At 31.9% G+C, this 27,724-nt stretch overlaps 3 protein-coding genes across 5 annotated transcripts; 1 reads left to right on the top strand and 2 right to left on the bottom strand.

Moving 5' to 3' along the window:
- Positions 1–322: 322 nt before the first annotated feature.
- Positions 323–4,198, bottom strand: LOC116144842 (acyl-coenzyme A thioesterase 9, mitochondrial-like). Its single transcript, XM_031430268.1, has 5 exons — positions 3,247–4,198; positions 2,444–2,621; positions 1,445–1,914; positions 829–957; positions 323–634 (listed from the first exon to the last, which is right to left on the bottom strand). The coding sequence occupies exons 1-5, from the start codon at positions 3,973–3,975 to the stop codon at positions 482–484; spliced, it is 1,659 nt and encodes a 552-aa protein (XP_031286128.1). The 5' UTR covers positions 3,976–4,198; the 3' UTR covers positions 323–481.
- A 1,050-nt stretch (positions 4,199–5,248) lies between these two features.
- On the top strand, positions 5,249–8,096 carry LOC116144895 (sm-like protein LSM36B). 3 transcript variants are annotated; one of them, XM_031430314.1, is made up of 4 exons: positions 5,249–5,396; positions 6,621–6,740; positions 7,493–7,606; positions 7,695–8,096. In XM_031430314.1, the coding sequence occupies exons 2-4, from the start codon at positions 6,626–6,628 to the stop codon at positions 7,739–7,741; spliced, it is 276 nt and encodes a 91-aa protein (XP_031286174.1). In that variant the 5' UTR covers positions 5,249–5,396; positions 6,621–6,625; the 3' UTR covers positions 7,742–8,096. The 3 variants fall into 3 exon arrangements, with proteins under 3 accessions (XP_031286174.1, XP_031286173.1, XP_031286175.1); XM_031430313.1 differs by having other exon boundaries at positions 5,252–5,396; positions 6,616–6,740; XM_031430315.1 differs by having other exon boundaries at positions 5,262–5,396; positions 6,599–6,740.
- Positions 8,097–10,399: 2,303 nt separating this feature from the next.
- LOC116144868 (very-long-chain aldehyde decarbonylase CER1-like) lies at positions 10,400–14,230 on the bottom strand. Its single transcript, XM_031430290.1, has 10 exons — positions 14,141–14,230; positions 13,817–14,040; positions 13,090–13,322; positions 12,742–12,961; positions 11,823–12,204; positions 11,440–11,547; positions 11,117–11,317; positions 10,917–11,018; positions 10,664–10,837; positions 10,400–10,576 (listed from the first exon to the last, which is right to left on the bottom strand). The coding sequence occupies exons 1-10, from the start codon at positions 14,198–14,200 to the stop codon at positions 10,400–10,402; spliced, it is 1,881 nt and encodes a 626-aa protein (XP_031286150.1). The 5' UTR covers positions 14,201–14,230.
- Between the last annotated feature and the right edge of the window lie 13,494 nt (positions 14,231–27,724).

Here is a 27,724-nt window from a genome sequence, read left to right as displayed (position 1 = left end):
AAATATTTTAAGAGAGAACGCTGATGAATACTTGGACCAGTTTATATGTACTTCAACTAGTCCTTTGACCTTGAACAAAACTTTCAAAATAGAGCAAATCTTACGGTTTGTCGACAATATTAACAACATTTCTTGTGATTCGAATTAAAAACTGACCCCAAACCTATATCACTTGATTAATCCATTGTTGGTTATTCATGAACTCTACATTTGATCCTGAATTTTGAAACCCTTCTCCATACATGCATTATTGGAAGTTATAATTTGATTGGGTTCTACTTTTATGTTACGAAAGGGATACTACCAATATGATATGGCTAGTATAATTTATATAAAAGGCAAAAATTAATGTACAAAAAAGGAAAAAAATAAAAGAATAATATTATTTCTTTATAGAAAAAAAAATAGAACTTGTAGAACTTAAGAACAAACCCTGGTTCTTTGGTTAATCCTTGTCTTACTTTGCCAGAAAGAAACTTGGTTATGTTTTTGTCAACTGGGAGCTCTCGGCATCCATACGTTCCAGCACCCGCTGCGCTTCCTCTTCTGTGGCAGGTACAACGTTCCGGATGCTCATTCCATCTTTCACTGACTCGGGACGGATGGTAAATGTGAAGTAGAATTTATTTGATAACTGCTCAAATGATAGGGCACGGAACAATAAAACAAAAAAAGTAGGTAAATTAAAAACAAATAATTACTGCATACCAGGATTTGCATCAAATTTTTATCAGGATGGGAAATGGCTTGTGTTTAACCCAACACTTGAAATAATTGATGATGAACAGTGCAGTTCTAGTTCTTATAAATTTGAATTTAGGTGCTCACCTGGCTGGTTCTGAGCTCAGGCCTTGTCACATGAGCTACAACTTCCACATTTATCAGAGGTCTGGCCTGATCCTCGAGTTCGGTATATAAAACACAAGACTTGAGACGGAGAAAGTTTCCGACATCCACCTGCATCAGCAGAAGTATATTAAGAAAATTAAGCAATAATTCCTGCTCACTGCCAGTGCCCCAACCAACGGAACTTATTTAAAGGGCAAAATTTCCAGCCATATAAATTAATTGTCTGTCTTTGACTATCAACATTGATGAGTAATCTCTTACTCGCTCCCCTTTTGCAAAATCTGCAATCTTTAACGAAGTAGATGAATTGACATTCAATTTCTAACCTATGACAAGACTCCAACATCTAAATTCACCAACATCACTTGTGTGTACAATAGTAACACCACTTTCTTATCAATCAGAATACCTTTCTCCCTTTCAGAAAGAGAAACTTAAAAGGAAATTTAAGACACTCTCAGACGAAGTTGTAAATCGAACAAGAGAGAGAAACTTAAAAGGAAATTTAAGACACTCTCAGACGAAGTTGTAAATCGAACAAGAGCAGTCACAATAAATTATCTTAGATGTTAGCAATAGGAAAGCGGGTACTCACAGGCTTAACAAAATCAACATGATCAACTTCTACAAAGCGTGGCGCTGAGCCAGCAAATGCATAAGCATTTGCAAAGGCCAGTTCAAATGCTTTACGCATCAAAAATCCTCCAAATATCCGACCTTGAATGTTCCTCTGTTGTGGCTGGCACATCAAGGAATTCTCATGATAGGTATCCCTTATAAGAATGCTATCTCTATCTGCCAATGCTGGCATGTCAGAAAAGACTCGCCCTTCAGCCAACAATGCATTAAGCCTGTCTTTGTCCTCATTTCCAATAGTCATTCGATTTTCTGCTTTCTTCTGTTTCCTCATTTTGTTCCTTTGTTCCGCTTCTTCCCAAAGCAATTTCTCTTTTTCGGTCTCGGGCAAGATCTGGTTAAGCGGAGATGATTTTCCTGTCTTGGAATCACGAGCCACAAATGTGAAGTTCGCCACAAGAGCAATGTTTTCTGATGAGTCTGCAGTATATGCAAAACAAGTTTTATTATTAAACATAGCACAATGCAGCAACTAAATCCAGTTAGGACTTTTAAGATCTGAAAGATACATGAATATTGTGTGAAATGAGGACACGTTATTCAGACAAAATGTAACGCATGTCAAGAAAATTTTGTTATATTCTTCCACTAAGTTTTATAATCAACTCGGTTGTCGACTGGACACATTTCCAGTTCCAGATAATATTTTACGTTGCTATCTTTACCTTATATTATTACAAAGCTCACAGTCATATCATACGATTAGTTCAAATGAGATCTATGTTTGCTAATGTCTTATTTATTCTCCTACTAAGTTCTTCATAAGAAACAGACTTAAATTCTTCTACTAAATAAAAATGTATATTTGGTCCATTTCCACTTTGAAGCGCATGGTTACCAGAAAAAAGTATATTAGATAGCAGGGCACTGAAAAAAAACAATGAAAGGTGTAGCGAATAACTAGAATCTACAACCCAAACAAAGATGATGCAAATAACCATTAACTATTTTGGAGTACCTTCAGTGGACTGAGTCACTTCAAGTTGAATCTCCATGGATGACCGCCCAACCCAGGTAACGGCTCCGGCTATTTTCAAGTCAGTGTCAACTCGGATTGGTTTTTTCATCACCATCCTATCAACAGAAGCAGTGACCAATAATATAGGCCTTGTTGCACCATCATCACTGCAACAGTGCTGGTGCATAATCAAATGAACTAATTAAAAAGATTTGAATTGTTTTGCATAATTTACATAACAACAATGAACTCGTTGTGGCATTAGCAACTCACAGTTCATATCAAATAATCAGAACCCCCCAATGGCCAGGAAAGCATGCTTATTTGAAAGAACTTGTCTTCCCTATTAATTATAAATAACCAAAATCTACTTCGGAAGACTGCATTTTAAGCTGCAATGGTGAAACATATTTTAGGGCCACGAATCATAAAGAGCATTTTGTGAATAGGAAATGGAACTAATAAATTGAATTAAAACCATCAAAACACATTGAGAAGGCACCAGCCATACTTTATAATAGAAGGATTTAGCTGAATAATAATGCATCTCCTAAAACATCTTCAGGTTTGAAATGCACAAATCTTAGACATGGCAGAAGCTCCTTATGTGAGACACCAGTCAAGGACTAATTTTGTACAATAACTCAAAATTTTTAATCCACAACTACCAAAATACAAGCCAATAAAAATCTAAATCCAGAACAAGTAATTATCACCAGCCAAAAAGAAAAAAAAAAAAAAAAAAAAAATTCCCTTAAAAGAACTCTTTTCAGAATTCAGAAGAGTCTTAAAGAACTTGGTACCTTATATGAAATGGTTCCAGCAAGAGCATCAAGATCCTCAAGCAACTTCCCCATTCTAATCTCATCCCAAGGATTCCTATACTGCTCTTTGAGTATAAAATCACTTGAAAACTTATAAAGAATAGTAGTCCTGCTCTCTGATGGAGTTTTGGCTTCTAATTCACTTTGAGAAACTGAATCAATTGGCTTTTCCCCTGGCTTCTCAAACATCCTTGATCTTGCTTCCCATAAAGCATTTGTTACAGGTGAATGGTACATTCCAGGCCACAAACTGATTGGTTTTCTAATTGAAGAGCCTGCATCTATAGGCTGCTGTGATGAGCTCTCAAATTGAGGATTTGTAGTTGAAAAAGCACTTGAATTTGAAGAAGATAAACTGGGTTCTGTTGGTTTGGAATAAGGGTCCGAAATTGTCTCTGAAAACAACCTCCTTTGCTGACAAGACTTGTTTCTTAACCCAAAGTTCCAATCATTACATGAATACCCCATCTGTGTATTCCTAAATTCATGATTCAAGTGATGTTTGAGCAATGAGACTGATCTTGCTCCATTGAGTTTTGATTCTTTTGATGAAATACACAAGTGGGTGGTGACAAAATCGGAAGATGACAATGAATTGAATGTGGGGTTTGGCTGTTTTGACTGAAGAGGTGATTGGTTGAATCTTGAAATGGTTGTGGTGAGTCTGAACCAATGGTGGGGAAGTGGTTTTGTGAGGGGTTTCATCATGGTTTAGAGAGAAGTGAAGGGAAGATGAAGATGGTGAAGAAAGGGTTTGAAGTTTAGTTTATGAAACATATGAGATACTGTGAATCTGCTTCAGTTTTAACTGGTTTGGTTTGATTTGGTTCCATGATTGTAGGGGGTAGATTTGGTCGCCAGATTAGTCACTTTGACAAGATTCATTGATTGATTTGGGGATTCTTGTGGGTTTCCTTCAAGATGGGTAAAGTTTAAGGGTATGTTGTTTGTAAAATTTTTGTCTTTTTAATTTTTTTAAATATTGGAAAATAGGAAAAATGAAAGCGCCTTAGCATAAATGAAAATACGAAATTTATCACTTACGTAACCCGTAAAATCCATTCAAAATTACCACTTATTTTGTTTGTCAGAGAGAACTTGTCTCAAATATGCCATTTTCGTTTAATCCCGTGATAAAAATATTGATTTAAAATGAAGTTTTTATTTTATAAGAGAGAAGAGATAACGTTAAAAAGAAAAATAGAATATTGGATTTTTTTATTGAAACTCTCTATATTCATAAATTCTTTGTTTTGCAAAAAAAAAAAAAAAAAAAAAAAAAAAAAAAAATATATATATATATATATATTATATATTTTTTGTTTTTCCTTTTTTCTTACCCTAATTATAAATCAAATTGAATAGACTTCAAAGTACATCATTAAAGAATTTCTCTTTAGGAATGGATTCATTTATGATAAGAAGTAACTTTACCTAGTTGACTTTTGATAAACCTAGATAAATTAAACAATAAAACTATTAGTGGTAAAAAAAAAAGAAAAAACAAGTTGAATACAAATTAGAAGATACAATTGTATATATAAATAAACAATAAAAAAAATATCGTTCAATGCATCAACAGTCATCTAATAACGTGGTGTGTGTATGTCTCGTGTGATGAAATTACATGATCTTCTTGGATGAATTTTGGTGTATCAACATGAAAAATTACTCTTAAAAAATGAGATGTCTTGAGTAATATTTTTACCCATTCATTATCAGTCTGATGATAACTCATTATTTATGTATTTATTTTATTTTTCTTCTATAACGAACATCATGATTTATTATATTAGAATAAATAAATAAAATATGAAAAAAATGATATATGTTTATAGATAATAATCATATGCAATATGTCTTAAGTAGTGTTAAATAAAATTTTCCCTCAAGTTATGGAAATATTATTCAACCCGAAATTCCTAAAAAGTTACATTTCACACCCGAGCATTTATTGTATTTTGTATTTACTATAATTTATATATATTCATTCTTAGTAAATGCAACCTTCCCGTAGTTTCAGAAATTTAGTTGCAGTTGAAAACCCTAACTCTCCTCAATTGAAATCCCACATTTGAGCCTCTCACTTCTTCCCTTTTTCCCTCTCTCGAAAGTTAGTGCTCTCTCAGGTAACGCCCTTCTAATACTCTTTAGATTTACACCAGCTTCTGATTTTGCTTCTGTTTTGTGTCTTTCATTTTTTTTTTCTTTTGTTTTTGTTTTGATTTGGGTTTTGTTGTTTCGGCGTATTTTATATGTTTTGATTCTAGAACACAATCTGATATAAATTTAATGAATTGGGTTTGCATGAATTCTTGAATTTATTTATTTTTCTGTTTATAAACTCAAATGAACGAACTCTTCTCTGTTTTCAAATTTGCTCACTTTTAAATTGAGCTCCGAAACCCTGAATTAGGTTAATTTAATTACGTACAACCTAGTTGAATCTATTGAAACTTGAACTCACAAAATGGGTCTCAGGATGATTTTGTGTTGGGTGTTAAAAGTTTCCAAGTTGTATAGCGTGGCCTTTTTCAGTCTTAGGGTTGAGCCAGCTTTACCTTTAATATGGTCCAATCAGTTCTTCTATTTAACTCCTAAGATGGGTTGAATATTTTTTGGTCTTATGTATTATTTATTGGTTTTTTTTTTTTTTTTTTTTGGGGGGGGGGGGGGGGGGGGGGGGTGGGGTTTCATATCCCGGAAAGTCTAGACCACGCATCAGGTTTGAAGCTGAGTGCTAGTGTCGATTACCATATATAACGCGTGAGATATTGAAAATGTGATTGTTTCTCGGTGTAGTTGGGATTATTTAGACAGTTGAGGGTAGACGTGGGCATCTGATCTGAAACTGTGTACTGGTGTTGAACACCATGTATAACTTGCGAGATATTGAAAATTTGATTTTATTTCGGCTTGTTTGGGATTATTGACAGTTGTGTGTAGGTGTGTGCATATGATTTGAAACTGTGTACTAGTGTCAATCACCATTTTTAACTTGCGAGATATTGAAAATGTGATTGTATTTTGGCTTAGTGGGGATTATAGAGATAGTTGTGAGTAGATGTGTGCATCGGGTTTGAAGTTGTGCAGTAGTCTTGAACACCATATATAACTTGCGAGATTTTGACAATGTGATAATATTTCAGCATAACTGGTATCATCAAACACTTGTGTGTAGACGATGTGCAATTTGGATTATATGAATTTTATAAAAAGTGGATTGTGATTTTATCTTTAAGTTTGGGTTTAAGAATGAGTGGAAGCAAATTTTCTTTATTGTTTTATTTAGTCTTTTATTTTTTTCCTTTTCCCATTATTTATTGGGTAGCAAAATTAAAATTTTAGTACAGCAAAGATGAGTACTGGAGGAGAGAAAGGATCAGCAACTACAAAAACGCCAGCAGATTTCCTGAAATCTATCCGTGGACGACCGGTTGTTGTAAAGCTCAATTCTGGGGTTGATTATAGAGGTCAGTCTTCTGACATTTTTGTTGTCTATCTCTGTTTTCTTACTTTTTCCCCTCATTTCTTCTAGTTTGAATCTGAGGATAAATTGTAAAGGTAATCATTCTTTTAGGGTGTGAAGTTTGGTATTATTTTCACGACCTGTATCCTTGAGATTTGTTCTTGTGAAAATCAAGATATGGATACACAGCCTCTGTTTTTGAACTTCCTTTTAGTGGATGTTTTTGAATAACTAAGATATTTTTGAACTCAAACAATAGTTTCAATAATTCTTTCTTCTTCTATTAAAATGAAATGGTTCTTGATATGAATGACATAGATAACCTTCTGATTCTAATTCAAGGAATTAAAGCCTTCATATCAAATGAATGTATGAGGTTGTGGATACTGTTCTGAGTACAAATTATGTAGAAAATAAACAGAAATTATTTAATCGGTTCACTTTCGGATTAGTTGCACTAGGCAATTATGCTTACTGTAATAACTAAGTTTGAGAACTTTGAGAAGTCAGAACAAATACAGTCAGGATACATTTATGTGTAACAAATCTCTTAATTATATTGTTATCATTAATCGGTTCTCTTTCGGATTAGTTGCACCAGGTAATTACGCTTACTGTAGTAACTAAGTTTGAGAACTTTGAGAAGTCAGAACAAATACAGTCAGGATACATTTATGTATAACTAGTCTCCTAATTATATTGTTATCATTGCAGAAAAGATTAGTATATGTCTTGACGGTTTGCCCTTTCATGCAGGTATTCTAGCTTGTCTGGATGGATACATGAATATTGCAATGGAGCAAACAGAAGAGTACGTCAATGGGCAGTTGAAGAATAAATATGGTGACGCATTCATTCGTGGAAATAATGGTAATAACTATGGCATTATGTACTTGTAATTTACCAGTAACAGTTATTTGCACTGGCAATAATTGGGTATTTTATTTCTTTTGTGCAGTTCTTTACATTAGTACATCGAAGAGGACATTAGCTGATGGAGCATAAATGTCATCCAAATTTTACTGATCATCTGTAGTCAAGGTTTTTCCTATTAATTTGTCATTTAAGATTGTATGGGTAATTTTGGAAGTAAGAATGTAGTAGGAACCTGTCCAACTTGATCAAAATAGTTAGACTTACGCATATTCAATATGCGTTGTGGGATGAAGTTTTGATTGCTTGATTTTAAGAGCAACTAGAATGAAGTTTCGATTGCTTGATTTTAAGAGCAACTAGAATGAAGTTTCGATTGCTTCATTTTAAGAGCAACTAGAATGTATGACGATGTTGTTAATTTCCCTGCGTTACAGATGAATTTGTATGAAAAAGTTTGTTGAAATGCATTTTGTTTAATGTGGAAGCCAAATTTCCAGGAAAAATTTGTACTCTCAGAGTTTGGTTTGCAAATTGCTTTGCCATTTGCATTTTGTTGCTTGTATATTTGGTCACTTCTGCCGCAACATTTGTCAGAAATGGTGGAAGCATCAATATGTATTCGAGACATCTTTTCTCTCCAGCGTTCAAACACCTTTACTCATTCGAGCATCGAAGGGTTCATGTCGAACAATTTTTAAGGCAGTGGTCAGTATTACTTATTTGTAGCAGTTATTTAATGGTGACTGCAATTGTATGCTTCATGGTATCGGTTACATAACAGTGAGAGTGAAGTACCGATTACTCGATGTATCTGTGAAATACCATTACCTGATGGCATTACTTAACGGCAAAGGTAATTCACCCTCACTTGTCCGTAAGGAATACGCCGTTATTTAACAGTTAACATTTGACACAGTTAGTTAAAAAGTAGGCAATCACCGTTATTTAACGGAACCCAGTCATAACCATTTTGCGCCGTCTAGTAATGGCAATAAGGAATTTTCGTTAATCAACAGTGTCTTTGACTCGCTATTAGTTAAGAGTAATGCTACAATCACCGAAGTAGTACACTGAATTTATACACCAAATGACATGATAAAATCTTGACCGTTGATTAATTTTAATTTAATATTAATTGACAGTCAGAATTTTGTTACGTCATTCGGTGCATAAATTTGGTGTATAATTTTCGGTGACTGTATCCTTTCTGATTAGTTAATGGCAACGATGTAGTAGATCAAAGGGTGGTTCATAAATTAATAAAATATATGAAGTTCGTTCAAAACCTTTTTGTCATAGAATAATTAATGAGAATATAAAATATGATGGACTAAATTGATATTATGGACAGATGTGAGAACCTGAAGTAGGGTTGTTCAAAAAAATCCCTAAACCAAAACAAACAGAATCGAACCAAAAACCGGTTTGTCTCTAAAACTAGTTCTGTTCCAATTCAAGAATTTTTCTAAACCGGAAATTCGGTTCGGTTCAAAAAAAGGGGGGTTCAGACTGATTAACCGGTTTTGAACACCCCTACTTGAAGGAGCTCATTGCTTCTCATTCAATTGTACCCCTTACAAAACGAACAATGGGGTTGTTTATACAAAAATTCCAGTATTCAACAATCAATTTTCAATCAAATTGGATAAAGCCAAATCGAGCCATAAATCGTTGAATTGACAAAGATAAATATAAAAAATTTCCAAATACACTAATATAAAATCTTACACTTCAAATAAGTATTATACTATACATATAATATTTTCATACAACATGATGTGATAAAAGATGATTGATTAGTTTTAAATTAAAAATAAACTTTCATCCAATCATCTTTTTTCACATCATGTTGTATAAAAATATTATATATGTAGTATTATTCCTTCAAATAAACTGTGATGAGACATAAGTAAGGTAAGAGACAAGACTAACAGTATTAAAATTTCAATAGCCATGACAAGATACAAGGTGTTCAAGGAACAAGGCCAGTTTTTTAAATTTAAAGAAATCTAAAATAAGATGAGTGTGCAAGATCAGGTTTAATTTGCAGAGTAGATGGGTAAAAAGTATTGTTCTAATATATTTTGATAAGAACAATGTAGATGTATATAACAAAATTAAACCAGTTATTTATCTTCTTCATCAACATTGACAAGATTAATATGAGAGATCAAACAATCTAATATTTTATGAAATTATATAGTTGTTGAGAAATATTATAGATATGAAATTGGTTTCTGGTTGTCATTTCCATTCTATGATTTTATTATCCATCAAGTATTTTTTTTTTTTCAATTTGCGATGAAAAAAAAATTCTTATTAAAATATTGCTAAAATTGTCACTACATGATAATTACTCTTTTACAAGTTACAACAACCTTAAAAGCCTAATTCCTTTTTGTCTTAAAGTTAACGTTCGTTTAAACTCTCTAGAGGCCACCCTAATTAACAACCGATTAATCTTCCGAGGCCCTGAAGTTAACGATTGAGTAAACTTTCCAATTTTCATCCTTATTAGCAATTGAGGGGAATTGAACTCAAGACCTTTTGAGTAATATACCAAAAAATTTCTATTGCCTTACCCGGCCACCCAGGGGTAGTTAATTTAATCATATCATTTCTTCAAACTTCTAAATTGAGTTACATTTTTCTAATAAATTCGAGAATAAAACACAATTCTTTTATTTAGACACGACTCTTCTTAATTCTCTTTTAAAGTAATACAACATCATGACTCATATATAAATATATAAAATAAACTCACGAGATAATAACTCTATAACGAAGCTAAAATTTTGATTGATTTGGGAGAATTAGAGGTCGAAAACCACGTTGAAGAGTTGCTTCCCAAACTTTGTGGATGTTGGAGATGGAGTTTCCACATTCATGCTCTTTCCATCCTTCTAAGCCATGCACTATCCCTCCAATTCGCCATGCACTCATCAGCCTTCTTGGCAACCAATTCTATTCCATTTTTAATGTAAACTTTAAATTAGCAAAATAGATAATTAAGAAAACTTAAACTAAATTTGGTTGATATAAACCACTAACCTCACAGGAGTCAACATTCTCAAGAGCCAAAGGAGTTTCCATTGCTGGTGTCAAGTGATAGAGGCAATCTTTTCTTATTTTCTTTGGTGGGAATTGTGAGAATGGAATGAATATTGTTCCTTTCTTTGCCTTCATTTGTTCTCCTTTAGACAATCCATCTCCCACTAACCATAAAAACCAACACTTTATTAATAATAAATTAATGATAATTGAGGCTATAAAGAAATCAAAATTCATAGATTGATTTGATCACCTTTTGAGAGTAACTTCTTGAAAGGATTAAGTTAGATTTGTACTGGATTTTACCAAACGATTTCTTTAGCTCCTCGTGCTCATCGTCTCGTAAAGTTACCACCTACAACACAAATTCATTTGTGTCATAATATACAATTTTTGTTTTTATAGAAATTTTTAAATTAGATGAACATATCCTGTCATTTGAGTAATATATACCTGTATACCCCGTTGACAAAGAGTGAGAGCAATAACATACGCGACCTTAGTGAGAGTGCCTCTAAGCACCACTTGGGTTGTTTCGTTAGGTATGACATTGAGCAAAACTGCAACAGCAAGGCTACTTCCATCTACCACTTTTATTTGGAGCTGAGGATGCCTTTGGACAAATAGCTCACCATACATGTTCAGCTCCTGACCCTGAAAATTTGATTTATTTAAACTTAAAAACAATAATTTTTTTTTTTTTGGTATATTTTAAAATTTTCTAAATACAATGGATGGTATTGCATTCTAACCGAATTGGAATTTGAAATACTTACTTGATTCAAGAGTCCCAGGCTCAATACTTTAGCACCCTTTTTCTCTGCTTCTAGTATGGCCTTTTCAATCGAGTTATTGATTGATTCACTTTGCCATTGCAAGAAGTACTGCAATCAAAATATGCTATGACATTAAGCCAAGGAATTATCCAACTGTTTGTTGATCTCTCATATTTAAGGAAATATCGCTTAAATAACTTAAATAATTTTTGTTAAGACACGGGAAAGGTCTAATAAGGATTTCTTAGCAATGAAGGAGGTCAGAGACGATCGACCACCTCAAAACTAGAGGGTGTGCGTTTGATTAAATTATTTACAAACCTTATGGGAGGTCAAAGAAATTCGCCCAAGTTAAGAAACAAAGAAATTGAGGCTTCTCTTACTTGAAAATTGTATTTAGGTATGACCCATGTTTGCAATTTGAAGTCACTAAAACGGTTCCTCTCAACCACAAAAGAAGTACCACAAATCCAAGTGAGCATCATGGAGCATAAGGTCACAGGCAACATCAACCACATATACCATTTCGATGATGATGATTGAGGCTGAGCTGCTATGGAAGCAAATCCTAGCCGTAGATGATAGATTGATTCGGGAGTTGTCAAGTGGGTTAGATACACTAGATCAGGGAATTCTTCTTTCTTCTTCAATGAATCTTCATATAATGTTTCTGAAGATTTGTCCATGGAACCATATATAAAATCATATAGAGGCATGAATAATGAGTAGTTGGTTCTGAACTGTGTATGGTGAAGGGAGTGAAACCTGTGGCATTAATTCAAAGTTAATCTCAATTAGAGCATTAAAGAACAACCCAACAAAAGATAAATCATGAATAATACTATATGTATGACCCCTGTATACAAATTGACATGACACGAAATGAGTTATTTGGTGTATATAAAAAGTTGACTCATAATAAATGTAGATGAATAAAATGTCAACCAAATTAAGGTTGTATACGCGATTGATGAGTCTGCATATTTAATGTATCTATATAGTAGCATCACTCTAGATTCATATAATATGTATAATAAACAAGATGTATTGGTCACATGTGGGGATTAGGAACCATACGGAGATTTGGTAACATATTAAGTTAATAATTTGATCTAAAAGTTTAAGTTATTAGAAAAGAGTTTAATATTAATATTATTCCAACACACGTATAGATATGATTATTGAAAATTCTCATATATATAACACACTCATTATACGATAGTTTCGCGACACAATTTTTCCGTCAGGACAAATCATATTTGTTTATTGTGAGTTAATTAGAGAGAGCTAAGAGAGACTTACGAAGGAGTGTACATGAGGAACTTGAGAGGTGGAAAAATGGAGAAAGGCCACTTGGGAATGAGCTCGAAATTACAGTGTCCCATGTTATTCATGAAGTCGATGTAAGTAATGTAACCAAAGACAGATACCACGGAACCAGTACAAGTGAGGATTGTTGTAAAAATCGGTATTGCGAATAGAATGGAATATACTAAGTGCTCTGCAAATGGATGAATCACAGCTGCCACACAAACGCAAAGACAAAAATATCTTACAAATCAGGATGTCCGCAGGAGAGACAGACAGTAGACATAAGTGAGAAAAAACAAGCAAATATAAAATCAAAACTGAAAATCAAGAGAGAATTACAGGTGATGGGCTCAGTGACAATGGAGGAATGGTGATGAGAATGGTAGCGAGAGTAAAGATAATGGTGATGAAGGGCTCTGTGAAACCAGTAGTAAAGAAACTCCACTGGACCAGCATGTAGCAGAATAGTGAGAATTACACCATCTAATCTCCAGATTGGCACGTGAGTTCCCCCGGGAAGTGTCTTGCTTAAAACATATATTAGGGATCCATTGAACAATATTTGGTCATCCCTGCCAACATCCAATAGAAAAAAACTCAAAATTTTTTAATCAGATGGTTTGTAGTGATAATAGAACCTGTAATTAATATAAGATTAATTTCACATACATAAGTACTATAGAGTATACTTATAGATAGTAACACAATTTTTCAGGTACGGACGTCTTATGTAGATTATGATTTATAGTTTGATTTTTTTTTTTTTTTTTTTGTTTGAACAGCGATAGATCTCTAAAATTTATTGAAGAGAATAAAAAGAAGAGAAGAGAAAAAAAAGGCTTAATGCATGCATGAGCGAAGAATACTTCAATTCAAGCTAAAAAAAAACTTGAATAAACCGGTAAGGAGGAAGATCTGAAGTTGGAAAAGTTTTAAAAGATTAAGCTAGTAGGCGAAGATTAAACATTATATTAGTGCGAGAGGCCCCTCTCAAGAAACTTAATTTTTTCTCTTTTACTCCTATAAAGTGACTTTTAATAAAGGATATATTTGTCTATTTACTGACCAATTTGTTTCTCTGTCAACTTGTTCAAATTCAATGGACTTCTCAAGGATTCTATTTCTGCCTTTGGCTGTCCTGAAACGAGAGAGACTAATCCATATCTGATTGTGAAGAAATCGCCATATAATAAGTGGGAATAAGAGCAAGGTTGAGAGGTCTTTCTCCTTCTCATCCTTCACTATGAATGAGTATATGCTGTGAATAACCCAGGGAGCCAAAACTATATACTGTAAATGTTCATCACATCAATCAAATAACAATGAAAGGAGTTAGTCAAATAGAAAGCCAAAAAAAAATGATAAAATAAGGTTTACTTTAAAGTAAAACCTTGAAGTTGCCGAGAGGCTTCCATGGCCAATCAGTGAGAATTCCTGGTTTAGAAGCCATTATTTAGTTCACTTCGCCTAACAGCATGCATATGAGAGTGTGAGAGGGTGAGTGCGAGTGTGTTATTATATAGTGTTTCGATGAAGCCATCAATATCCTGACATTTATGTCTAGGGTAATTTATTGTAAAAAGAGAGTAGGTGACGTAGTAGTTACCACACTATTGATACCATAAACAAACCGATACGTTCATGTTATTTTGGTTTAATAATTTACCAATCATATTAATTGTCAAGATAGTTTCAAAAAAAATTACAAGTGACATAGTTATATCAACTTACGGTATGACTAACACGATGTTGGACAAATGACAAAGTGCCAAAGTTATTGAAGGAAACGCTGTCGTTTAGCTCAAATAATTAACACCTAAAACACTGTCGTTTAGGGTGTTAAAGTCTACTGAATTATGAGAATCTTATTAGAAATTGAAATATGAATCCAATAAGAAATAGAATATCTCATATACTACCTATAAATATAAGAGTGAATATCAATTCAAGGTTATTAGAGAATATGAAAACACAAGTTATTTGATATAAGAGTTATCAAACATTATGAGTAGAGTGTCTAAAGAACTGAGATTGTTTTTACTCTAGATACTTGGTTCAGTGTAATTAAAAACTAGGATTATTTCCGCTCTGTTAATTATATGCTGCGTTTATGGTGTTTTGTATTTTTGTATATCGTGTTCATGAAACTATAGTGAATTTTTTTATATCCAGTTATGTCGAACTACATAAATATTGTATCTCTTTGTACGGTTTGATTTTATTCCTATATTATTTATTTCGAATGTATGTATTCCGTTGCTCGATTTACTTAGAAATTGTTATTTAAAAGATCTAATAAAGTATGTTATTATTTAATAAGCAAATACGAGAGTACACTATTTGAATCTCTTATTCAATGTTTGGCTGCTTACGCCCCACGTGTATTATATTTAGTGGTTGTAACAGAATCAAAAGAGAAAAAGAAAACATTAATATTAATGATAGTGTTTCCTAATTCAAATTTAGTTTCAAATACAACTATGAATCTTTTATTCAATATTAGGCCGCCCACGTCCCATGAGCATTATTTAGTGGATGTAACATAAGCAAAAGAGAAAGCGAAAACATTAATATTAATGATAGTCTTACCTCATTCAAATTTAGTTTCAAATAGAACTAATTTAAGCAAGTCCAATTTCATATCATTGCACTCAACAATTTCAGTGTAGAAGAGATAAGCAACTAAGCACATTAACTATTTTCTAGCATGTTTTTGAGTTGAGAGATTGGACATTATACTTCAGCTTCTTCAAATACAAATTCCTAAATTCATTTTTCATGCGTACTCCTCATTTATTGGAATTTAGGTTCTTCAACTACAAATTTCCTAAAATTTATTGTTCATACTCCTGTTTATCGGACTTTACAGCTAACCAGTGCTCTCTCCTTTGTTGAACATTACACTTTAAAATTCATTGTTCATACTTTTCTGTTGGGCTTTGTCGATCTTCAGCCGCCCATTCATTATTTCTGCAAATGGCTAAGGTGTTTATTGGTGGTGATCCACTTAATTTGGTATGATATATTGGACTTTTCATGCATATTTGGTATCATTTTTTCATGCATACTTCTCATTTACTGGACTTTACCTGTACACCAACCGCCACTCTGGGTCCCACGTACACTTTAGCTAGGTTCTTCACCTACAAACTTTCCTGAGTCTATTGTTCATACTCCTGACACTATGTTGTTTCTCTAACAATGCATAAAATGCTCGGGTTTCTAGTGGCGGTGATCCATTTTGTACAATAAGTAGTTGTGTATTATTAATGCAACATATAGGAAAGTATAAAGATCATTTACTATTTTATGACACTATATATATAGTTGTTGAGTAATAGTAAAGACATGAAATTGGCATTTGAGAGTTAAAACCAAATTCTATGCGTATATATATTTTTTTTCTGAAAATAAAAAACAAAATTAAGCAATTCTTAGTAAAAATGATGATTTGGGAGTGAGTTTCATACAAAAACTATTCGGAGTTCAGTTGAGATAAGTCAAGGGAGAAACCAAAAATTAATTTTCAGGAGGGTTAGCAAATTTTTATATGTACATAAAAAATTTATTATTGATCTTCTTGAACAAAAAAAATAAAATAATAATAATAATAATAATAATAATGTTAATAAAAAAGGTAAGAGTAATAATGGTAAGTGGTTGTGCATTATTAATGCAACATTTATCAGAAGATATAAAGATCATTTAATATTTTGATTGCACACTATGTATAGTTGTTGAGTAATATAAAAGACCTGAAATTGGTCTTCAAGAGTTATTACCAAATTGATATATTTGACAGAGTTTCATAGTACTAGAGGTACTAATGTCAGTTTGAAAAGAATAAAATTTTTATAAAATTTATTGCGATTCAAGTATCTACTGGACTTTAAATTTTTAATCTAATCCAATATATATATATATATATATATAAAATTCAATCTAATTTATACAAAATTAATATCTAATCCAATTCAATCATATCAGATATAAGAAAATTGTATCAAACTGAACAATCAATATATTGATTTCCTCTAAATCCAATTTGACTATATACATTTGACCAAGTGAATATTATTGTTATTTGTTCAATTCTGATTTCTGAGCAAATGATGACACGTAAAGCTTATCGCTACAATCCAGACACTTCTTCCAAATTTTATATTTTCTGTAGTTAATAAATTAAAATTAAAAAGCTTTAGAGTTGCCTGAATGCTCTATCATTGCTCTGTAACTCTTATATGGAAATAAAAAAGTAATCTCACTTCTGTAACTTGTATTCCCACTTGCATGCTGTTAGTTAATGATAAGGCCAGCTTGTACTCTGTTTTGCAACTTGTATTTCCCACTTGCATGCCGTTGGTAGATGATAAGAAGTGCGAACTGAAGCATGTGTTTTCTACGGTTTGAAACTTTTGCTTAAGTGAAGCTTGATATTTTGGTTAACCCCAAATGGTTATATGGATTGTCTTTTGGTTATAACTTCATTTAAAAGCTATGATAGCTTGAGTGATGATACCCTCAAAGCCTGTTTTGTTTACTGTTCCCTATTTCCAGAGGATCAATATATTTCAAAAAAAAAAAAAAAAAAATGATGTTATTGAACTTTGGAGTTTGGATTGGAGAAGGATTTCTAGAATATTTTGATAACATAAGTTCTGCACGAAACAAAGTATATATTGTTGGAAGTCTGAAACTTGCATGCTTACTGGAAATTAGTGATCTTCCAAGAATATTATATGATAAACGTGAAGACTTCTTTAAGATGCACGATGTGCTTCCCAATATGGCATTATCGTTGGCTTCTGAAAAGAAGAACGTCATATCGGTAGCAAGATATCTTTGGTTAAATAAAACAGACAAGGTTGCTAAATTTTCCTAACCAGAGTGTGTTGTTTCGCAAAAGATAGGATTGAGAGTCAATTTCATAAACGTAAAATTGAATGATATTAAAAATAAGAGGGAGTGGAAATATGTTTTATAAGGCCTATAAAGAAGTAGAAAATACGAAGGGTTGAAATGATATTAGCTGGGAACAAATTTTTTGAAAACATACACGACTCGAGGAAGGGACTCGAAATGAGCCATCAAACAAAAGTTGTATCCATGTAATATGAGATTGATTTTTGGCTGTGTAAAGTATTCCTTGGTCATAGATTTATGAGTATAAAAGGCAGCCAATGTCCACAAATTCTTAGCTACTTCACATGCGTTTTAGCAAACAAAATCATTCTGAATCCTTTTCTTTCTCTTTTTGTTTCTTCTTGCAGTATATTATACGAAAAGACTAGTTGACTATTTATGTGGTTTCCGTCAGGCGTCGGTTTAAGGCTGGAGTGAGGATATCAAAGAGTGTGGATAATCCACGCAAGTTATACTCCTGTAGAGATGGTGCTTGTGGGTACTACAGGTTTTGGTGTCCATCAACGGAGTTCAACCTGGTTGATTACATTGCTACATATGCAAAAAATCTGTAGACTGAAGTGGCAGAAATTAAGGCTGAGATGCAACTTATGCAAGTGAAGCAGAAGAAGATTGAAGATTCCAATGGTGGATTGATAAAGCTGCTAATCATTGTCTTGTTTACAATTGAACCTACCTTAGTCATGCATATTTATTGCCTGGAATTACTTCAGAAATTGAAGCAAAACTTTTAGTTCCTATTTGATAATTACTGTACTTTCTTTCTGAAAAGAAGTGTTATTCACAATCACACGATAGCTAATTAATAAACTTGCAATAGACTCTTTCAAATGATAAAGGTCTAGCAGTAATATTAAGTTCTCTTAACACTGGTACTTGATCCGTAACTCTCGTCTGGGGACCTCTCTGCTTCACTGTTTTAACAAATTTTTTGGTTTGTATATTCTCAGATTTGTTTTGCTTAAATGTTTATCAGACGGGTACGTACGTGAAGGAATTCTTACTTTGAAGACTGATTTAACAATATATGTATTGTTCTTGTCCAGCTGTGGACTTCAAAACAGTGCATGCGGTTCGTCTGGATATTTATGCTTTATTTTTTTTGGATATGAAAAATATTCACTTTGAGATTAAATACTGCTTGAGGTCTTTCTAGATAATTATTTTTGCTCTATCTTGGGTCTGAAACAAGTTCAACTTGGACTCTAAAATAGTAGAAATTGTTATAGTGGACTATCTTATCACTTCACTTGGTTGACATGGTAAGACTGTCAATGATATGATGATTTATAGAGTTAGCTTTCTTAATCACTCATTATAGTAGTAGTTATTGATGAATCATACAAAATAGTAATTGAACAATCATGCTAATAGTTGGATGAAAGAGAAAAAAATTGACGTATATGTGGTAACACATGCCATTAATACATTATCTAGATGAGGTGGTAAGACTGTCACATTACTTAGATGTTTAGAGTACTTTTGGTCTTGGGTGTGAAACAATGATCACTTTTGACTAGTGTAAGATGTTCATAAACATGATCAAATTAAATGGTATTTTAAACTTCAAATGGTTCATGTTGTGGGTTCCTATGGATTCACATGTATTTTAAACTTAATATGCCTATGGTTGTTGTTGTAGTTGCAGTCTTGTAGAAGATTTTATTGTGTTTTTCGTAATAATTTTATTGTGTTTTTCGTAATAATTTTATTATATATAATTTTTTATTTTGTTTTAGTTTTTTTTTTTTTTTCAAGTGTTTTTTTAACTCCCACCTAATTGACCAATAATATCCCTCATTGCTAAATACACCTCCTCTATAATAATAATTAAAAAAAAAAAAAAAAACTCTTTATACCTCAATTAATAATAGCCCTCTAAGTTTAATTAGGTTTATTTTTCCTAATTTCAAACTTAATTAGGTTTTTTATTTTACACCATTTTTCTCTAATCTCAAACTTAAACAGATTTTTTGTTCATCCTTTTTTCCCAATTTTCTAATTTCAAATTTGAAACTTACTTTTTATTCTTCACATTCAAATTCATCCCATTGTGTGATTATGTTTTCATGGTTTTAGTATTATATTTTCATCAAATAAATAAATATTTGAAATTTAAAAAGTTTCAATAATGGTTAAAATTTAGGGTTAGGGTATGAAAATTTTGGATTAGGGTTTATGTAAAATTAAAGGCTAAAAATTATAATAAAATATAAACTACAGTATGAATATATTTAAAACTTATATTTAAACTTGTTAAAATAAAAATATATTTAAAAATAGGAGATATTGATCAATTAAGTGGGAGCTAAAAATCACTCCTCTATTCTTTTTAACACTAATTCTCACATTATTTTTTGTCTTGGGATTTCTATTTGAGGAATAAATTATCTCCGTAGAAATGACAACAAAAGCCCGGCCCAATTTGAGTTTTGATTCAATCCACCTAAAAAGGAGTTGGGGCTGATATTTAAAACCTATTGGGTTTGTAATGGGTTTGAAGTTTGTAGAGATAGCCCATTTTCCAATTAACATATTTTTTTAAACAAAATAAAATAAAATCTTGTAATGTGAATCGTCTCACTGTTTTTATTACCACATGTCTTGTAATTGTCAATGCTTGAAAATTTTCCTTTTCAAGGGTTTATTTTATAATTAAATAATTTGGACATTAGAGAATTACTTAAACATAGGTTAAAATGCATAATTGGATTGGATTGGTTTTGAACTGGAATCACTTATCAAATCCAATAATCAATCCAATCCAATTTGATCAGTTTGGATTGGATTAGATTTTGAATTGGGGAAGCAATTTTTAGCACCCATATAACCTCTCATTACTAAGCACACCCATTTTATATTTTAAAATCTCTTTTTAAACCCCACTTAATACCAAAATTTTCCTTTTAGACTTAAATAAGTTTTTTCTTTATTCCCATTTCCTAATTTTTTAAGATTTAGATTATTTCCTATTTTATTTTGCCTAAGTTTGTAAAGATTTATTGAAATATGACACTTAAATGGGGGTTAAAAATCACTCTCTTGGGAAAAGTGTTTGTTTTATTATCTATATAATAGAATCCGGAAAACTCTTTTCCGACATTTTGCTGACAGCTTTTTGACCTTTTTGAATTTTTTCTGCAGACGCGTTCTCTTTTCTTCTTTCAAGCCTTCACCTGTTTTTTTTCAGTCCTTTTTCACGGTTCGTCATTTCTTCTTTCACGCTTCTTCATTTTTTCTTAGTATGGGTAATGAGCAAGTATATTATGATCGTTAAAACGGGATAGAATATGGGCGAAATTGAGAAGAACCGAGTCAACCATAATAAGGTATTATAGACAATATGACGACTGTACGGGATAACATAACGAATGCATTGTGGGCAACACAATGGACTATGTCGTAGTTGTTAATGGAGTATACGTGTAATAATGATTGTAAGGATTGATAATTAGTACTTTTGTCATATATGTATTAATGTGATATTTTTAAGCAATTGGATTAGTATTTGAAATTAATATGAGTTTTTGTTTTTTAATATATACGGGTGACAAAATTACCAATAAAATATTTAGTATTATTAAAATGTAACTTGATAAGTTATATATATAATAATACATTATTTTAATAAAACACAATAAAATATTATATTAATAAATCATTTATAAAAAAATATATTAATCAAATATTCAACACAAATATTAAGGTCAAAATACTCTACTAAACACATATTCTACAAATCTTATTCTCGTAATCATAACTCTATCCAACTATCCAATACTATCTCCAAAATCCTATCCAAAATAATAAACCAGATACACCCCATATTATCGAACTTTGGATTGGAGAAGGATTTCTAGACTATTTTGATAAGATAGGTTCTGCACGAAGTTATACTCCTATAGAGATGGTGCTTGTGTGTACTACAGGTTTTGGTGTCCGTCAGTGGAGTTCAACCTGGTTGATTACATTGCTACATGTAGCTCAAACGAGGCAAAAAATCTGTAGACTGAAGTGGCAGAAATTAAGTTTGAGACGCAACTTATGCAAGTGAAGGAGAAGAAGATTGAAGATTCCATTGATGGATTGATAATCATTGTCTTGTTTACAATTAAACCTACCTTAGTCATGCATATTTATTGCCCGCAATTACTTCAGAAATTGAAGCAAAACTTTTAGTATCTATTTGATAATTACTGTACTTTCTTTCTGAAAAGAAGTGTTATTCACAATCACACGATAGGTTAAACTTGCAATAGGCTCTTTCAAATGATAAAGGCCCAGCAGTAATGTTAAGTTCTCCTAACACTTGTACTTGAACCTCTCTGCTTCACTGTTTCAACAAATTTTTTGGTTTGTATAACTGATTCTTAGAATTGCTTTGCAGAAATGTCTACTAGATGGGTACGTACGCGAAGAAATTCTTACTTTAAAGATTTATTTAACAATATATGTATTGTTCTTGTCCAACTGTGGACTTCAAAAGAGTGCATGCGGTTCAACTTGGACTTTAAAATAGTAGAAATTGTTATAGTAGATAATCTTATCACTTCACTTGGTTGACATGGTAAGACCGTCCAATGATATGATAATTTATAGAGTTAGCTTTCTTAACCACTAATTATAGTAGTAGTTATTGATGAATCATACAAGATAGTAATTAAACAATCATGCTAATAGTTGGATGAAAGAGCAAAATTTGACGCATATATGACAACATATGCCACTACTTTATTAGATGGTCTCAATACATTATCTAGATGAGGTGGTAAGGCCGTCACTTTACTTGGATGTTTACAGTACTTTTAGTCTTGGGTGTGAAAAAATGATCACTTTTGACTAGTGTAAGATGTTCTTGAACATGATCAAATTAAATAGTATGAAACTCTTTCATGTTGTGGCTTCCTATGGATTCACATGTATTATAAACTTAATATGCCTGTGGTTGTTGTTGTAGTTGCAGTCTTGTAGATGATTTTATTGTGTTTTTGGTAATAATTTTATTATATATAATATTTTATTTTGTTTTAGTTTTGTTTAAGTGTTTTTTAACCCCCACCTAATTGACCAATATCCCTAATTGCTAAATACACCTCCTCTATAATTAAACCAAAAAAAATATTCTCTTTAAATCTCATTTAATACTGAAAGTAGCCCTCTAAGCTTAATTAGGTTTAATTTCCCTAATTTCAAACTTAATTAGGTTTAATTTCCCTAATCTCAAACTTAAACAGATTTTTTATTCACATCCTTTTTTCCCAATTTTCTTCATATTCAGATTCATCCCATTGTGTGATTGTGTTTCATGGTTTTAGTATTATATTTTCATCAAATAAATAAATATTTGAAATTAAAAAGGTTTCAATAATTGTTAAAATTTAGGGCTAGGGTATGAAAATTTTGGATTAGGGTTTATGTAAAATTAAAGGTTAAAAATTATAACAAAATATAAACTACAGTATGAATATATTTACAAATTATATTTAAACTTGTTAAAAATTATAACAAAAAACTTGTTAAAAATGGGAGATACTGATCAATTAAATGGGGGTTAAAAATCACTCCTCTTTTTGTCTTGGGATTTCCATTTGAGGAATGAATTATCTCGGTAGAAATGACAACAAAAGCCCGGCCTAATTTGAGTTTTGATTCAATCTACCTGAAAAGGAGTTGGGGCTGATATTTAAAACCTATTGGGTTTGAAGTTTGTGGGGATAGCCCATTTTCCAATTAACATAGTTTTTCAAACAAAACAAAATAAAATCTTGTAATGTGAATCGTCTCACTGTTTTTATTACCACATATCTTGTAATTGTCAATGCTTGAAAATTTTCTTTTTCAAAGGTTTATTTTATAATTAAATAATTTGGACATTAGAGAATTATTATATTACTTAAACATAGGTTAAAATGCATAATTGGATTGGATTGGTTTTGAATGGAATCACTTAACAAATCCAATAATCAATCCAATCCAATTTGATCGGTTTGGATTGGATTGATTTGTTTGAGTGGGTCGGATCGGATTTTGAATTGGGGAAGCAATTTTTAGCCCCCATATAACCTCTCATAACTAAGCACGCCCATTTTATATTCTAAAATCTCTCTTTAAACCCACTTAATACCAAGATTTTCCTTTTAGACTTAAATAAGTTTTTTCATTACTCCCATTTCCTAATTTTTTAAGATTTAGATTATTTCCTATTTTATTTTGCCTAAGTTTGTAAAGATTTATTGAAATATGACACGTACAATATAGCATGATATATATATATGTTTTGGATTAGTTTATAACTTCAAGTTTAAGAAGAACAAACATGCTTGGAGTGAATCATTTTAAAGAAAAAAGAAAGATGAAGATATGAAAAATCATATTTCGGTTAACCAAAAAATTAAAATAAGATGGAGAAGTGACTATTTTTTTAAAGCAATTTAAAATGATAAACTATGAGTTTTAAGTATGATAAAAAAAAAAAAAAAATGAAAGGAAAATATAAAATAAAATAGGAGTGTACTTAGAATTTATGGTGTCTTTTACAATAATTTTATTTAAAGTTTAACTTGTCAAAATAAAAAAAGGGGATTTATCAATTTATGGACACTTTTTTCCAAAAACTAATTAGAAAATGATAAAAGTTTTAAAACACGCACAAAAAAAGGGACAAAATTCTGTTAGTTGAAGTTAAATTTAACGGAAAATGATAAAAGACATAAATGTCCCTTAAATAATATTTAAAGAAAAAAATTAAAAATTCCGATTATTAAAAAATAAAAAAATAAAAAAAACTTTAATATTTAAAAGATAAATTTGTTAAAAAAATCAACAAATATATTCTAATACTTTAAATTTTTATATATTAAAAATATTTTTAAAACAGAAAATAAGATAATTAAATAATTAAAAAAATATATATTCTAAAGTTTAACAATCATTCATAATTTTAAAATAGTTTTAGAATTAAAAAAATCAGATAATTAAATAGTTAGAAAATTAAAATATAAAAAAAGGATGGCCAACGGATTTTATTAATTATTTAATTTTTTTTTTTATCTAAATTTGATTTTATAGTTCTAAAAATATTTTTAAATTTTTAAATACTTAATAAAATGTTTGGATTTGTTGAATTACCTTCTTTAAAGTTAAATCTAACATTCTCTATACGGTTTTGTCATTTTTTTTTTTTTTATGTGTTTTAAAACTTGTGTTCTTTTCTAATAAAACCCTAAAAAAAAAAAAAAAAAAAAAATGGAGGCTACTGATAAAAAAAGATGGGGCTGAAGTAAAATATGTTAAACATGATATTCTAAATGTACTTTCAACTTATACATATTTAAAATTCTTTTTTAGAGTAAACGACATATTCCCACCCGAGGTTTGGTGAAATCCCAAGCAGATAACCCCGATTCCATTTATTCCAGATTTCCACCGTTAAACTAACTCCGTTTTCTTCATTTTAAGAGTGGAAGGCTAAAATAGTCTTTACACTATTTTGAAATTGAAATGACGTACAAAATAACCGTAAATAACCCCAAATCTCAAATTTCTCTCCATCTCTTCGTCTTCCGCTTTCCCTCATCTTTGCCAGCTCCGGATATTTTTCGGTCATTTTTGATGATGAAGCCCAAATCTAGCTATGACTATCCATCTCCCTTCTGCATTTCTCCATTTCTTTCTTCTTCTTCACCACATGATTATGCCTTTCCCATGAGTGCAGGCCCTTCTTCCTCTTGATTCGAATGTCTTGACCCCCTACCTCCACCATCCAATCCCCCAACCCCACCATACCGAAACCCCTCTATCCCCACCCCGTAGATCTCGCAAATCAGCCCTTGGCTGTATTCTGAAATCAATCCAATTGCTGACCTTTTCGCCACTTTTTCAGCTTTTTCTCATCGAAAACCACCATCATCCGCCTCCCTAAACCTCCCACACCAAAACCCCACCCTTTCCTCAGCTTAAACCATCCATGCCCACCTGGAAAATGCGTCGACCATAGTTGGGATTTTTTACGCGCCGTGCGACTGTCCCCAACCGGATTTTGGCTGCACTCATAAGCCTCTCCCCTTCAAAACCCTCAACCATCCCAACCACGATTGTCTGTCTTTTGCTGCCGAAACTCAACTTTGGGTTTTGCGAAATCAGTTGAAATTAGAGTTTATTGGATTGTGGAATTGATTTTCGATTTGTTTGATTTTCGATTTAGTTTCTTGTTTTGTTTTTTTGTTTCATTTTTTATTTTGATTGCTATGTTGGGAAAGAAGAAGGGCCAATTGTGGTGGTGATTTGGTCGGTTGGTGTTGGGAAAGAAGAAGGGTCAACTATGGTGGTGGTTTGGGATGGGGTAGTTTGGCCAATTATGGTGCCGGTTTGGGATGAAGTGGTTTGGAATGGGTTGTGAAGAAGAGGAGGGGAGATGAAGACGAAGAAGGTCCAAGGGTAATTTGGTAAAGAAGACTCTGTCTCCATGTCACAACCCATTTTTCACTAACAACGTCCATTTAAAGGTGGAAATCTGGAATTTATGAAACCAGGGGTACCAACATGAGATTTCACTAAACCTTGGGTAGGAACATGTTGTTTACTCTTCTTTTTTATTTTCAATTTGAACAATATATATATATATATATAATAATCTATATATATATATATATATATATATATATATATAATATATATATCTATATATATATATATATATATATTATATATGATATATATATAATATATTTAATTGATAATCCGAGAATTATACTGTTTTTACTAGGCTTAAGTGGATTTTAGATACTCTTAGTTCATTTTGACCCTGAATTGTTACTTAGTTTTTTATATTTTGTGTTTCAGGCAAAAATGGACAATTTGAGTAAATAATGAGCGATTTGGAGTTTCTGGACTCAGAAGGAAGCGGATCTCAGATTTTGGAAGAGTTCTGAAGCAGAATGGAACACTAGGAAGCTTGTTTCCATAGGAGAGCATCGAAGATCGAAGATTCAAGCAAAAAGGCAAGCGGAGGGCAATTCTGGAATTTTAGAATTCCACATGGAGCTTCGCTAGGACAAAGCTTGTTCTTCGCCGCAGCGAAGAAAGTTAACGCACGAGATCTGTTTTTACTTTGTCGTCGCGGCGAGAATTCTTCTTCGCCGCGGCGATGTCTGCGAATTTCAAAACGCATAGTTTTACTTTTCAGAAATATCTTAGGTTTTTGGGTGAGGTATAAAAGGAAAAACTTAGTCTTTTTGTGGGGTCGTTCGTTTTTAGATAGACAGCAGTTTTTACATTTTTTGAAATTGAATTTGAGTGATTTTTGATTAAACAAAGTGTGAAGATTCGAAGTGAAACTAGTGGATTCGTCAATTGGGGAAATTCTTTTCCTTTTCTCTTGTTTCCATGATGTTGAACTTGGAATTTTTTGTTTCTTTTAATTGTATTATTGATTTAGACACGAACTAACCTAATTTGGGTTAGGGTTTTGATTGTAGTTCGGAATTTCATGGGTTAATTGATTGAATGATTTATTTTCATATGAACTTGCTTGATTGTGTGAGTACTCTGAATTTACTATTTATATGTGATGAACATGATGAGATTGGGAAATGAATCATGTTAGGCTTCTTGGGTATTCATCATTGTAGTATTGGATGCTAGGGATAGATTCAAGAACCAATGAAATCAATCTAGGATTCTTGTGCTTAATAAGCTCAGTTTTATTAACTTTCAATTTGTTGGGTGCGGAACGTTAATAGGGAAGAGTAGAAACACATAGCTTGAGAAGGTATGTTGGACACTTTAGAGAGTTCGATTTACAATCAATGCATGTGAATATGAATTTAGTTTAATTCTTTAGGTTTAACCCATAGAGTCCGAATGAAGTCAAAACCCTACCCGTTTGTTTGAATTGATTTTATCCATATTTTAAATCTTGCTTTCATAGTTTACTTTTATTTTAGTAAATTTTGTTTTATTTGTAGTTTAATTTGCTCCCTTTAATCCAAAAGAATTCGATTGCTTCAACTTGAAAATGGTAGAAAACTTAGTGCTTAGCAACAATCCTCGT

The sequence above is a fragment of the Pistacia vera genome, unplaced genomic scaffold (genome assembly GCF_008641045.1).
Source record: "Pistacia vera cultivar Batoury unplaced genomic scaffold, PisVer_v2 Contig459, whole genome shotgun sequence".
Taxonomy (NCBI): Eukaryota; Viridiplantae; Streptophyta; class Magnoliopsida; order Sapindales; family Anacardiaceae; genus Pistacia; species Pistacia vera.
Note: the sequence above shows the minus strand (reverse complement) of the source record. Positions and strands in the feature narration are given on the sequence as shown.